The sequence below is a fragment of the Lithobates pipiens genome, unplaced genomic scaffold (assembly GCF_037356315.1).
Source record: "Lithobates pipiens isolate NorthernLeopardFrog02 unplaced genomic scaffold, aLitPip1_a1.2 Scaffold_24, whole genome shotgun sequence".
Taxonomy (NCBI): domain Eukaryota; kingdom Metazoa; phylum Chordata; class Amphibia; order Anura; family Ranidae; genus Lithobates; species Lithobates pipiens.
Genome location: NW_027507786.1, coordinates 21,161,589 through 21,176,822, shown reverse-complemented (window position 1 = coordinate 21,176,822; position 15,234 = coordinate 21,161,589). Strand labels below are relative to the sequence as shown.

The 15,234-nt window shown below is 43.9% G+C and overlaps 1 protein-coding gene across 1 annotated transcript in view; it reads right to left on the bottom strand.

Moving 5' to 3' along the window:
• Positions 1 to 15,234, bottom strand: part of PDE3B (phosphodiesterase 3B) — a 140,151-nt gene that overhangs the window by 74,775 nt on the left and 50,142 nt on the right. Inside the window, 1 exon segment of the mRNA XM_077453679.1 lies at positions 5,286 to 5,534. Within this exon segment, the coding sequence (XP_077309805.1) occupies positions 5,286 to 5,534 (249 nt within the window).

Here is a 15,234-nt window from a genome sequence, read left to right as displayed (position 1 = left end):
AACAAGCATTGAGATCTTCCGTCTCTTTAGGAATACGAAGGGAAGACGTGTTCTGGGCAGAAGGGTGAAGCGGCGACAAATACAACGCTGTCCGCAACAGACAGATTAGAGTCCTACATTTGCGCCGTGGTAACGTACGCGGTTTATTTCATGTTGCGATGGCACCTCGATGCGGAGATCCACCAATGGGTCAGCGATGTGCCTAGAGCTGCACGGTTCTGGCCAAAATGAGAATCTCGGTTGTTTTGCTCAGGATAAAAAGATTGCGATTCTCTCAGGATTCTCGCAACGTAAAATCTTTCACATTTTGCAAAAATGAAATGGGCTAACTTTACTGTTTTTTCTTTTTTTTTTATTCATTAACCACTTGCTTACTGGGCACTTAAACCCCCCTCCTGCCCAGACCAATTTTCAGCTTTCAGCGCTGATGCACTTTGAATGACAATTGCGCGGTCATACAACACTGTACCCAAATGAAATTTTTATCATTTTTTCCCACAAATAGAACTTTCTTTTGGTGGTATTTAATTACAGCTCGGAGTTTTATTTTTTGCTAAACAAAAAAAGATGCAAAAAAAATAAATAAAAAATCATGTTTAATAGTTTGTTTTGCAAACAGGTCATTTTTCTCCTTTATTGAAGTGCACTGATAGGCATAGTTAAAGGGGTTGTAAAGGTAAATGTTTTTTCACCTTAATGCATTCTATTCTATGCGCCCCCAGTCCCCCCGTTTTACTTACCTGACCCCTCGAAAATCCCCCGCCGTCCTCTTCGCCGCTCAGCCTGGCCGCTGATTGGCTGGAGTGGATGGATTGAAAGCAGCGCAGCCATTGGCTCGCGCTGCTGTCAATCACATCCAATGACGCAGCGCGCCGGGGCCTTGTGCTACAGCGAGCGGCTATAGCCGCCGGCTGTATTACGGGAGCGCGCCCGCAGGTGCTTCTCACCAATGTGAGGGAGCTCGCATTAACGTGAGAAGCACCTGCGGGAGGAAGCAGAGACAGCCGCCGAGGGACCCCAGAAGAGCAGGTTCGGGGCCACTCTGTGCAAAACGAGCTGCACAGTGGAGGTAAGTATAACATGTTTGTTATTTTAAAAAAATAAAAATTTTTACTTTACAACCCCTTTAAGGCGGCACTAATAGGCACAGATAAGGCGGCACCGATGGGCACAGATAAGGCGGCACTGATGGGCAAAGATGGGCACAGATAAGATGGCACGGATGGGTGGCCCAGATGGGTGGCCCGGATGGGTGGCACGGATGGGTGGCACTAAGGGGCACTGATAGGTACCACTGATAGATGGGACTGATGGGCACTGATAGGTGGCTCTGATAGGCGGCACTGCTGGGCACTGGTAGATGACACTGATGGGCACAGATATGTGGCACTGGGGTGCAGCACCTTTGTTGAGGCAGATTGTAGGCACTGCTGGGTGGCACTGTGGGCACTGCTGGGTGACACTATGGGCACTGCTGGGTGGCACTGACGGGGGGGCACTTATTTTTTAATTGTTTAGTGATGAGGGGGCAGGTGGGCACTGGCAGGGGGCAGGTGGGCACTGGCAGGGCTGGCCATGATCGGGACTGATGTCCCGATCACGGCCGCCGGTGATCGGCTCTTTTCTTTTCTCCTCGCGCTGTCAGCGCGAGGAGGAATAATAGCCGATTACCGGCTCCGTTATATCACATGATCAGCTGTCATTGGCTGACAGCTGATCATGTGATAAGGGGTTGGGATCGACCCCTTGCTCGGATCGGTGATCAGGCGAGTCTCAAAGACTCGCCGATCACAGAGCGCGCAGGCCGTTTGTGCACGGGACGACGCCAATAGACGTAGTCCCGGCAAAGGAGATCCGCGCTGTAGCCGTCATTCGGCTATAGCGCGGGTCTCAAGTGGTTAAAGTAATTTTTTAAAAAAAATATTGCATTTGAAAGACCTCTGCGCAAATACAGTGCGACATAAAATATTGCAACAACCACCATTTTATTCTCTAGGGTGTCTACTAATATATATATATATATAATGTTTGGGGATTCTAAGTAATTTTCTAGCAAAAAAAAATAAAAAATTATTTTAACTTGAAACCGACAAATGTCAGAAAAAGGTTTAGTGTTTCAGGGGTTACATTTTTCACTTACACACAAAGTCTCTTCCACTGACAAATTGATACAATTGTTTATACTGATGTTCAAATGTTTCGATTCTCTGCCCGGTTTTTCTCTTCCGTTCTTTTGAAGGCTTCAGAAGAGCCGAGAGAATTCTTTGCGTAGAAAGAATTGTGAAACACTTTTGTCAAGATCGACGATAACGATTCTTGACGATTAATTGTGCAGCTCTAGTTGTGCCGCAGCACTTCTAACGTGAATCCTGCTATAAACGTGTTCTATACTTCCACCGCATGCCTGTATACAGAGGGGAAATAATGATTTGCAGATTCTGTAAGTTTTGCCCACTTACATAGAAATGAAGGGTCTATAATTGTTATCAGAGGTGTATTTTATATGATAGAGACAGAAGATCAACCAAAACTCCAGAAAAAAAACACACAATACAAATGTTATAAATGGAGTAAAATAAGTATTTGATCCCCTCCCACCCAACAATAATTCTGCCCCCCCACAGACTGGCTCCAGTAGGTGCTCATGTGGTACACAGATCAGTCCTGTCAATGTAAGAAGGTTCTCCTAACGACAACTCGTTATGTGTATAGAAGACTCCTGTCCACAGAATCCCTTCCCTCCAATCCTCACCATCATGGGGAAGAGCAAAGATCTGTCAGAGGATGTCGGGGAGAAGATTGGAGACCTGCACAAGGCTGGAATGGGCTACAAGACCATCAGCAAGAAGCTTGGTGAGAGGAGACAACTGCTGGAGAGATTATTCACAAATGGAAGAAATACAAAATAACCATCAATTGTCCTCAGTCTGGAGCTCCATGGAAGATTTCTCCTCATGGGGTGAGGATGGTCATGAGAAAAGTGAGGGATCCGCCCAGAACTACATGGGAGGAGCTTGTGAAGGATCTCAAGGCAGTTGGGACCACAGTCACCAAACAAACCATTGGTGACACAATACACCGCCATGGATTGAAATCCTGCAGCCCCCGCAAGGTCCCCCTCCTCAGGAAGACACATGTACAGGTCCCCCTCCTCAGGAAGACACATGGACAGGTCCCCCTCCTCAGGAAGACACATGTACAGGTCCCTCTCCTCAGGAAGACACATGTACAGGTCCCCCTCCTCAGGAAGACACATGGACAGGTCCCCCTCCTCAGGAAGACACATGTACAGGTCCCCCTCCTCAGGAAGACACATGGACAGGTCCCCCTCCTCAGGAAGACACATGGACAGGTCCCCCTCCTCAGGAAGACACATGGACAGGTCCCCCTCCTCAGGAAGACACATGGACGGGTCCCCCTCCTCAGGAAGACACATGTACAGGTCCCCCTCCTCAAGAAGACACATGTACAGGTCCCCCTCCTCAGGAAGACACATGTACAGGTCCCCCTCCTCAGGAAGACACATGTACAGGTCCCCCTCCTAAGGAAGACACATGTACAGGTCCCCCTCCTCAGGAAGACACATGTACAGGTCCCCCCTCCTCAGGAAGACTCATGTACAGGTCCCCCCTCCTCAGGAAGACTCATGTACAGGTCCCCCTCCTCAGGAAGACACATGGACAGGTCCCCCTCCTCAGGAAGACACATGGACAGGTCCCCCTCCTCAGGAAGACACATGGACGGGTCCCCCTCCTCAGGAAGACACATGTACAGGTCCCCCTCCTCAAGAAGACACATGTACAGGTCCCCCTCCTCAGGAAGACACATGTACAGGTCCTCCTCCTCAGGAAGACACATGTACAGGTCCCCCTCCTCTGGAAGACACATGTACAGGTCCCCCTCCTCAGGAAGACACATGTACAGGTCCTCCTCCTCAGGAAGACACATGTACAGGTCCCCCTCCTCAGGAAGACACATGGACAGGAACATCTGAGGTTTGCCAATGAACATCTAAATGATTCAGAGAAGGATTGGGGGAGAAAGTTCTGTGGTCAGATGAGACCTAAAATTGAGCTCTTTGGCAATAACTCGCCTCGCTGTGTTTGGAGGAAGAAAAATGCTGACTATGACCCTAAGAACTCCATCCCTACAGTCACACGGAGGTGGAAACATGAACTCCATCCCTACAGTCACACGGAGGTGGAAACATGATGCTTTGGGGCCGTTTCTCTGCTAAAGGTACAGGCCGACTTTGCCACATTGAGGGGCCAATGGACGGGGTCATGTATTGTAAGATCTTGGAGGAGAACCTTCTTCCCTCATCCAGAACACTGAAGATGGGTCATGGACGGGTCTTCCAGCATGACAATGACCCAAAACATTGCGCCGAGGCAACCAAGGAGTGGATCAAGAAGAAGCACATGAAGGTCATGGAGTGGCCTAACCAGTCTCCAGACCTTAATCCTATAGAAAATGTATGGAGGAGCTGAAACTTCGAGTTGCCAAGAAACATTCAGGATTTAGAGATCTGTAGAGAAGAGAGGAGCAAAATCCCTCCTGAGATGTGAAAACCTCATCACCACCTACAAGAAACGTCTGACCTCTGATCACCAACAAGGGTTTCTCCACCAACTACTAAGTCATGTTTTGCTTGGGGATCAAATACTTATTTTACTCACTGAACGGCAACTCCATTTATAACATTTGTATGATGTGTTTTCTGGATTTTTGGTTGATATTCTGTCTCCATCATATAAAATACACCTCTGATAACAATGATAGACCCTTCATTTCTATGTAAGTGGGCAAAACTTACACCATCTGCAGGGAAGCCCATCATTATTTCCCCCACTGTATATTATTGGGTGTATATATTAAAATAAACTGCAGAGCGGTTTGTCAAAATCAGTGTAAATGGAAGTGAAATGGAACGTTATGAGGCAGAAAAATGTGAAATGGGCATTATGGCCACTAGGTGGAGCTGATGATCACAGTAAATATGTATTTTCTATGATCACAAGCTCCATCTAGTGGCCATAGTGCAGTATTTTCCCGATAAACATCATTCTAAAGAATAAAGAGGGGAGGGGGAATTTGGGGGGCAGCAGGGGGCAAAAAATGTTCTATTATTATTACTACTGCTACCAAACCACAACATTCAATGCATGCTATGGCAGAAGAGGGCTTGAGAATTCGCACAAAGGCCCCAGCCACGTGTGCGTAGATTGGCCGGGATCTTCTGTCCCTTCTGAAACATCTACCACAAGGATAAACCCCTCCCGAACCTTGTGGAACTTTCTCTCTCCTTTGTCCATGGGGTCTTCCATCTCGGCACATGGGTAGAACCCGGGGAAGGGGGTGAAAGGGTTGACTTTTGGTCGGCAGGAGCCGGAGAACGTCCCCATTAGACTGTTAATGCTGCGTAGTGATGAGACGATTTGAGGCGAGAGGGAGGGGTCCACCAGCAGGTCAGAGACCATGTTCCTGGCCTCGTTCAGCACCGAGAGGTCCACGCCGTTCCCACCGCCAGCGTTCTACAACAAAATACCAAATGTTACAGATCATCAAACTACATACATTACGGTGTATACAAAGGGACAAATACGGGTCACACACACAAAGAACCAACTGAGGTCTACAAGAATGGCGACCACACATGGAACCCAACAGTCACATGAATAAGGCTCCATGCACACTGAAGCTCAAAAAAGCTATTTCTGGACGCCAGATTGCTGGCAGAAAACGCTGGTTGAAAAACCTGCTTTTAACAGCGTTTTATACTAGCGTTAATGAGCGTTAATGAGCGTTTTACAGCGTTAGCGTTAATGGGCGTTTTTTATAAAAATACACAGAGGACACTCCAAAAATCCCACAATGCATTGAAAAATAGAATGCCGAACACTAATGAACGAGCGTTAATGAGCGTTTGTCGTTTTTTGCCGCTGAAAAACGGCACTTTGAACGCGAATTTCTGGCGTTCAGAAATAAGCCCATAAACTCCACTGCTCATTAAAGCTGAAAAACGTCCATGTGTGCATGGACACATAGGCTAACATAGAGTGGAGTTTATGGGCTTTTACAAAAAACGCCCAAACTCCAATAAACTGCAGTTTATCAGCTTCAGTGTGCATGGAGCCTTAGGGAATAAGAGGAATGGCTCTGGATGGACAGTTGGATAAATGGCTCTATATTTAGGATGTATCCGGTCTATAAACCAGAGGCTCTGGAAGGACAGTTGGATAAATGGTTCTATATTTAGGATATATCCGGTCTATAAACCAGAGGCTCTGGATGGACAGTTGGATAAATGGTTCTATATTTAGGATGTATCCGGTCTATAAACCAGAGGCTCTGGATGGACAGTTGGATAAATGGCTCTATATTTAGGATGTATCCGGTCTATAAACCAGAGGCTCTGGATGGACAGTTGGATAAATGGTTCTATATTTAGGAGGTATCCGGTCTATAAACCAGAGGCTCTGGATGGACAGTTGGATAAATGGTTCTATATTTAGGATGTATCCAGTCTATAAACCAGAGGCTCTGGATGGACAGTTGGATAAATGGTTCTATATTTAGGATGTATCCGGTCTATAAACCAGAGGCTCTGGGTGGACAGTTGGATAAATAGTTCTATATTCAGGATGTATCCAGTCTATAAACCAGAGGCTCTGGATGGACAGTTGGATAAATGATTCTATATTTAGGATGTATCCCGTCTATAAACCAGAGGCTCTGGATGGACAGTTGGATAAATGGTTCTATATTCAGGATGTATCCGGTCTATAAACCAGAGGCTCTGGATGGACAGTTGGATAAATGGTTCTATATTTAGGAGGTATCCGGTCTATAAACCAGAGGCTCTGGATGGACAGTTGGATAAATGGTTCTATATTCAGGATGTATCCAGTCTATAAACCAGAGGCTCTGGATGGACAGTTGGATAAATGGCTCTATATTCAGGATGTATCCGGTCTATAAACCAGAGGCTCTGGATGGACAGTTGGATAAATGGCTCTATATTTAGGATGTATCCGGTCTATAAACCAGAGGCTCTGGATGGACAGTTGGATAAATAGTTCTATATTCAGGATGTATCCAGTCTATAAACCAGAGGCTCTGGATGGACAGTTGGATAAACGGTTCTATATTTAGGATGTATCCGGTCTATAAACCAGAGGCTCTGGATGGACAGTTGGATAAACGGTTCTATATTTAGGATGTATCCTGTCTATAAACCAGAGGCTCTGGATGGACAGTTGGATAAATGGCTCTATATTCAGGATGTATCCGGTCTATAAACCAGAGGCTCTGGATGGACAGTTGGATAAATGGCTCTATATTTAGGATGTATCCGGTCTATAAACCAGAGGCTCTGGATGGACAGTTGGATAAATAGTTCTATATTCAGGATGTATCCAGTCTATAAACCAGAGGCTCTGGATGGACAGTTGGATAAACGGTTCTATATTTAGGATGTATCCGGTCTATAAACCAGAGGCTCTGGATGGACAGTTGGATAAACGGTTCTATATTTAGGATGTATCCTGTCTATAAACCAGAGGCTCTGGATGGACAGTTGGATAAATGGTTCTATATTTAGGAGGTATCCGGTCTATAAACCAGAGGCTCTGGATGGACAGTTGGATAAACGGTTCTATATTTAGGATGTATCCTGTCTATAAACCAGAGGCTCTGGATGGACAGTTGGATAAATGGTTCTATATTTAGGATGTATCCAGTCTATAAACCAGAGGCTCTGGATGGACAGTTGGATAAATGCCTCTATATTCAGGATGTATCCGGTCTATAAACCAGAGGCTCTGGATGGACAGTTGGATAAATGGTTCTATATTTAGGATGTATCCAGTCTATAAACCAGAGGCTCTGGATGGACAGTTGGATAAATGGTTCTATATTTAGGAGGTATCCGGTCTATAAACCAGAGGCTCTGGATGGACAGTTGGATAAATAGTTCTATATTTAGGATGTATCCAGTCTATAAACCAGAGGCTCTGGATGGACAGTTGGATAAACGGTTCTATATTTAGGATGTATCCGGTCTATAAACCAGAGGCTCTGGATGGACAGTTGGATAAACGGTTCTATATTCAGGATGTATCCGGTCTATAAACCAGAGGCTCTGGATGGACAGTTGGATAAATGGTTCTATATTCAGGATGTATCCAGTCTATAAACCAGAGGCTCTGGAGGGACAGTTGGATAAACGGTTCTATATTTAGGATGTATCCGGTCTATAAACCAGAGGCTCTGGATGGACAGTTGGATAAATGGCTCTATTTTTAGGATGTATCCGGTCTATAAACCAGAGGCTCTGGATGGACAGTTGGATAAATGGCTCTATATTTAGGAGGTATCCGGTCTATAAACCAGAGGCTCTGGATGGACAGTTGGATAAATGATTCTATATTTAGGATGTATCCGGTCTATAAACCAAAGGCTCTGGATGGACAGTTGGATAAATGGTTCTATATTTAGGATGTATCCGGTCTATAAACCAGAGGCTCTGGATGGACAGTTGGATAAACGGTTCTATATTTAGGATGTATCCAGTCTATAAACCAGAGGCTCTGGATGGACAGTTGGATAAATGGTTCTATATTTAGGATGTATCCGGTCTATAAACCAGAGGCTCTGGATGGACAGTTGGATAAATGGCTCTATATTTAGGATATATCTGGTCTATAAACCAGAGGCTCTGGATGGACAGTTGGATAAATGGTTCTATATTCAGGATGTATCCAGTCTATAAACCAGAGGCTCTGGATGGACAGTTGGATAAACGGTTCTATATTTAGGATGTATCCGGTCTATAAACCAGAGGCTCTGGATGGACAGTTGGATAAACGGTTCTATATTCAGGATGTATCCAGTCTATAAACCAGAGGCTCTGGATGGACAGTTGGATAAACGGTTCTATATTTAGGATGTATCCGGTCTATAAACCAGAGGCTCTGGATGGACAGTTGGATAAACGGTTCTATATTCAGGATGTATCCGGTCTATAAACCAGAGGCTCTGGATGGACAGTTGGATAAATGGTTCTATATTCAGGATGTATCCAGTCTATAAACCAGAGGCTCTGGAGGGACAGTTGGATAAACGGTTCTATATTTAGGATGTATCCGGTCTATAAACCAGAGGCTCTGGATGGACAGTTGGATAAATGGCTCTATTTTTAGGATGTATCCGGTCTATAAACCAGAGGCTCTGGATGGACAGTTGGATAAATGGCTCTATATTTAGGAGGTATCCGGTCTATAAACCAGAGGCTCTGGATGGACAGTTGGATAAATGATTCTATATTTAGGATGTATCCGGTCTATAAACCAAAGGCTCTGGATGGACAGTTGGATAAATGGTTCTATATTTAGGATGTATCCGGTCTATAAACCAGAGGCTCTGGATGGACAGTTGGATAAATGGTTCTATATTTAGGATATATCTGGTCTATAAACCAGAGGCTCTGGATGGACAGTTGGATAAATGGTTCTATATTCAGGATGTATCCAGTCTATAAACCAGAGGCTCTGGATGGACAGTTGGATAAACGGTTCTATATTTAGGATGTATCCGGTCTATAAACCAGAGGCTCTGGATGGACAGTTGGATAAACGGTTCTATATTTAGGATGTATCCAGTCTATAAACCAGAGGCTCTGGATGGACAGTTGGATAAATGGCTCTATTTTTAGGATGTATCCGGTCTATAAACCAGAGGCTCTGGATGGACAGTTGGATAAATGGTTCTATATTTAGGATGTATCCGGTCTGTAAACCAGAGGCTCTGGATGGACAGTTGGATAAACGGTTCTATATTTAGGATGTATCCGGTCTATAAACCAGAGGCTCTGGATGGACAGTTGGATAAATGGTTCTATATTTAGGATGTATCTGGTCTATAAACCAGAGGCTCTGGATGGACAGTTGGATAAATGGTTCTATATTCAGGATGTATCCGGTCTATAAACCAGAGGCTCTGGATGGACAGTTGGATAAACGGTTCTATATTTAGGATGTATCCGGTCTATAAACCAGAGGCTCTGGATGGACAGTTGGATAAATGGTTCTATATTTAGGATGTATCCGGTCTATAAACCAGAGGCTCTGGATGGACAGTTGGATAAACGGTTCTATATTTAGGATGTATCCGGTCTATAAACCAGAGGCACTGGATGGACAGTTGGATAAATGGCTCTATATTTAGAATGTATCCGGTCTATAAACCAGAGGCTCTGGATGGACAGTTGGATAAATGGCTCTATATTTAGAATGTATCCGGTCTATAAACCAGAGGCTCTGGATGGACAGTTGGATAAATGGTTCTATATTCAGGATGTATCCGGTCTATAAACCAGAGGCTCTGGATGGACAGTTGGATAAACGGTTCTATATTTAGGATGTATCCGGTCTATAAACCAGAGGCTCTGGATGGACAGTTGGATAAACGGTTCTATATTTAGGATGTATCCGGTCTATAAACCAGAGGCTCTGGATGGACAGTTGGATAAACGGATCTATATTTAGGATGTATCCGGTCTATAAACCAGAGGCTCTGGATGGACAGTTGGATAAATGGTTCTATATTTAGGATGTATCCGGTCTATAAACCAGAGGCTGTGGATGGACAGTTGGATAAATGGTCCTATATTTAGGATGTATCCGGTCTATAAACCAGAGGCTCTGGATGGACAGTTGGATAAATGGATCTATATTTAGGATGTATCCGGTCTATAAACCAGAGGCACTGGATGGACAGTTGGATAAACGGTTCTATATTTAGGATGTATCCGGTCTATAAACCAGAGGCACTGGATGGACAGTTGGATAAATGGCTCTATATTCAGGATGTATCCAGTCTATAAACCAGAGGCTCTGGATGGACAGTTGGATAAACGGTTCTATATTTAGGATGTATCCGGTCTATAAACCAGAGGCTCCGGATGGACAGTTGGATAAACGGTTCTATATTTAGGATGTATCCGGTCTATAAACCAGAGGCTCTGGATGGACAGTTGGATAAATGGTTCTATATTTAGGATGTATCCGGTCTATAAACCAGAGGCTCTGGATGGACAGTTGGATAAATGGTTCTATATTTAGGATGTATCCGGTCTATAAACCAGAGGCTCTGGATGGACAGTTGGATAAATGGATCTATATTTAGGATGTATCCGGTCTATAAACCAGAGGCTCTGGATGGACAGTTGGATAAATGGTTCTATATTCAGGATGTATCCAGTCTATAAACCAGAGGCTGTGGATGGACAGTTGGATAAATGGTCCTATATTTAGGATGTATCCGGTCTATAAACCAGAGGCTGTGGATGGACAGTTGGATAAATGGTTCTATATTTAGGATGTATCCGGTCTATAAACCAGAGGCTCTGGATGGACAGTTGGATAAATGGTTCTATATTTAGGATGTATCCGGTCTATAAACCAGAGGCTCTGGATGGACAGTTGGATAAATGGATCTATATTTAGGATGTATCCGGTCTATAAACCAGAGGCTCTGGATGGACAGTTGGATAAATGGCTCTATATTCAGGATGTATCCGGTCTATAAACCAGAGGCTCTGGATGGGCAGTTGGATAAATGGATCTATATTTAGGATGTATCCGGTCTATAAACCAGAGGCTCTGGATGGACAGTTGGATAAATGGCTCTATATTTAGGATGTATCTGGTCTATAAACCAGAGGCTCTGGATGGACAGTTGGATAAACGGTTCTATATTTAGGATGTATCCGGTCTATAAACCACAGGCTCTGGATGGACAGTTGGATAAATGGTTCTATATTTAGGATGTATCCGGTCTATAAACCAGAGGCTGTGGATGGACAGTTGGATAAATGGTCCTATATTTAGGATGTATCCGGTCTATAAACCAGAGGCTCTGGATGGACAGTTGGATAAATGATTCTATATTCAGGATGTATCCAGTCTATAAACCAGAGGCTCTGGATGGGCAGTTGGATAAATGGATCTATATTTAGGATGTATCCGGTCTATAAACCAGAGGCTCTGGATGGGCAGTTGGATAAATGGCTCTATATTTAGGATGTATCCGGTCTATAAACCAGAGGCTCTGGATGGACAGTTGGATAAATGGTTCTATATTTAGGATGTATCCGGTCTATAAACCAGAGGCTCTGGATGGACAGTTGGATAAATGGTTCTATATTCAGGATGTATCCAGTCTATAAACCAGAGGCTCTGGATGGGCAGTTGGATAAATGGATCTATATTTAGGATGTATCCGGTCTATAAACCAGAGGCTCTGGATGGGCAGTTGGATAAATGGCTCTATATTTAGGATGTATCCGGTCTATAAACCAGAGGCTCTGGATGGACAGTTGGATAAATGGTTCTATATTTAGGATGTATCCAGTCTATAAACCAGAGGCTCTGGATGGGCAGTTGGATAAATGGCTCTATATTTAGGATGTATCCAGTCTATAAACCAGAGGCTCTGGATGGGCAGTTGGATAAATGGCTCTATATTTAGGATGTATCCGGTCTATAAACCAGAGGCTCTGGATGGACAGTTGGATAAATGGTTCTATATTTAGGATGTATCCGGTCTATAAACCAGAGGCTCTGGATGGACAGTTGGATAAACGGTTCTATATTTAGGATGTATCCGGTCTATAAACCAGAGGCTCTGGATGGACAGTTGGATAAATGGTTCTATATTTAGGATGTATCCGGTCTATAAACCAGAGGCTCTGGATGGGCAGTTGGATAAATGGCTCTATATTTAGGATGTATCCGGTCTATAAACCAGAGGCTCTGGATGGACAGTTGGATAAATGGTTCTATATTTAGGATGTATCCGGTCTATAAACCAGAGGCTCTGGATGGACAGTTGGATAAATGGTTCTATATTCAGGATGTATCCAGTCTATAAACCAGAGGCTCTGGATGGGCAGTTGGATAAATGGATCTATATTTAGGATGTATCCGGTCTATAAACCAGAGGCTCTGGATGGGCAGTTGGATAAATGGCTCTATATTTAGGATGTATCCGGTCTATAAACCAGAGGCTCTGGATGGACAGTTGGATAAATGGTTCTATATTTAGGATGTATCCAGTCTATAAACCAGAGGCTCTGGATGGGCAGTTGGATAAATGGCTCTATATTTAGGATGTATCCAGTCTATAAACCAGAGGCTCTGGATGGGCAGTTGGATAAATGGCTCTATATTTAGGATGTATCCGGTCTATAAACCAGAGGCTCTGGATGGACAGTTGGATAAATGGTTCTATATTTAGGATGTATCCGGTCTATAAACCAGAGGCTCTGGATGGACAGTTGGATAAACGGTTCTATATTTAGGATGTATCCGGTCTATAAACCAGAGGCTCTGGATGGACAGTTGGATAAATGGTTCTATATTTAGGATGTATCCGGTCTATAAACCAGAGGCTCTGGATGGACAGTTGGATAAACGGTTCTATATTTAGGATGTATCCGGTCTATAAACCAGAGGCTCTGGATGGACAGTTGGATAAATGGTTCTATATTTAGGAGGTATCCGGTCTATAAACCAGAGGCTCTGGATGGACAGTTGGATAAACGGTTCTATATTTAGGATGTATCCGGTCTATAAACCAGAGGCTCTGGATGGACAGTTGGATAAACGGTTCTATATTTAGGATGTATCCGGTCTATAAACCAGAGGCTCTGGATGGACAGTTGGATAAATGGTTCTATATTTAGGATGTATCCGGTCTATAAACCAGAGGCTCTGGATGGACAGTTGGATAAATGGCTCTATATTTAGGAGGTATCCGGTCTATAAACCAGAGGCTCTGGATGGACAGTTGGATAAATGTCTCTATATTCAGGATGTATCCGGTCTATAAACCAGAGGCTCTGGATGGACAGTTGGATAAATGGCTCTATATTTAGGATGTATCCGGTCTATAAACCAGAGGCTCTGGAGGAACAGTTGGATAAATGGTTCTATATTTAGGATGTATCCGGTCTATAAACCAGAGGCTCTGGATGGACAGTTGGATAAATGGCTCTATATTTAGGATGTATCCGGTCTATAAACCAGAGGCTCTGGATGGACAGTTGGATAAATGGCTCTATATTTAGGATGTATCCGGTCTATAAACCAGAGGCTCTGGAGGAACAGTTGGATAAATGGCTCTATATTTAGGATGTATCCGGTCTATAAACCAGAGGCTCTGGATGGACAGTTGGATAAATGTTTCTATATTTAGGATGTATTCGGTCTATAAACCAGAGGCTCTGGAGGAACAGTTGGATAAATGGTTCTATATTTAGGATGTATCCGGTCTATAAATCAGAGGCTCTGGATGGACAGTTGGATAAATGGCTCTATATTTAGGATGTATCCGGTCTATAAACCAGAGGCTCTGGATGGGCAGTTGGATAAATGGCTCTATATTTAGGAGGTATCTGGTCTATAAACCAGAGGCTCTGGATGGACAGTTGGATAAATGGCTCTATATTTAGGATGTATCCGGTCTATAAACCAGAGGCTCTGGATGGACAGTTGGATAAATGGCTCTATATTTAGGAGGTATCTGGTCTATAAACCAGAGGCTCTGGATGGACAGTTGGATAAATGGCTCTATATTTAGGATGTATCCGGTCTATAAACCAGAGGCTCTGGATGGACAGTTGGATAAATGGTTCTATATTTAGGATGTATCCGGTCTATAAACCAGAGGCTCTGGATGGACAGTTGGATAAATGGCTCTATATTTAGGATGTATCCGGTCTATAAACCAGAGGCTCTGGATGGACAGTTGGATAAATGGTTCTATATTTAGGATGTATCCGGTCTATAAACCAGAGGCTCTGGATGGACAGTTGGATAAATGGCTCTATATTTAGGATGTATCCGGTCTACAAACCAGAGGCTCTGGATGGGAAGTTGGATAAATGGTTCTATATTTAGAATGTATCCGGTCTATAGACCAGAGGCTCTGGATGGACAGTTGGATAAATGGTTCTATATTTAGGATGTATCCAGTCTATAAACCAGAGGCTCTGGATGGACAGTTGGATAAATGGCTCTATATTTAGGATGTATCCGGTCTATAAACCAGAGGCTCTGGATGGACAGTTGGATAAATGGCTCTATATTTAGGACGTATCCGGTCTATAAACCAGAGGCTCTGGATGGACAGTTGGATAAATGGTTCTATATTTAGGATGTATCCGGTCTA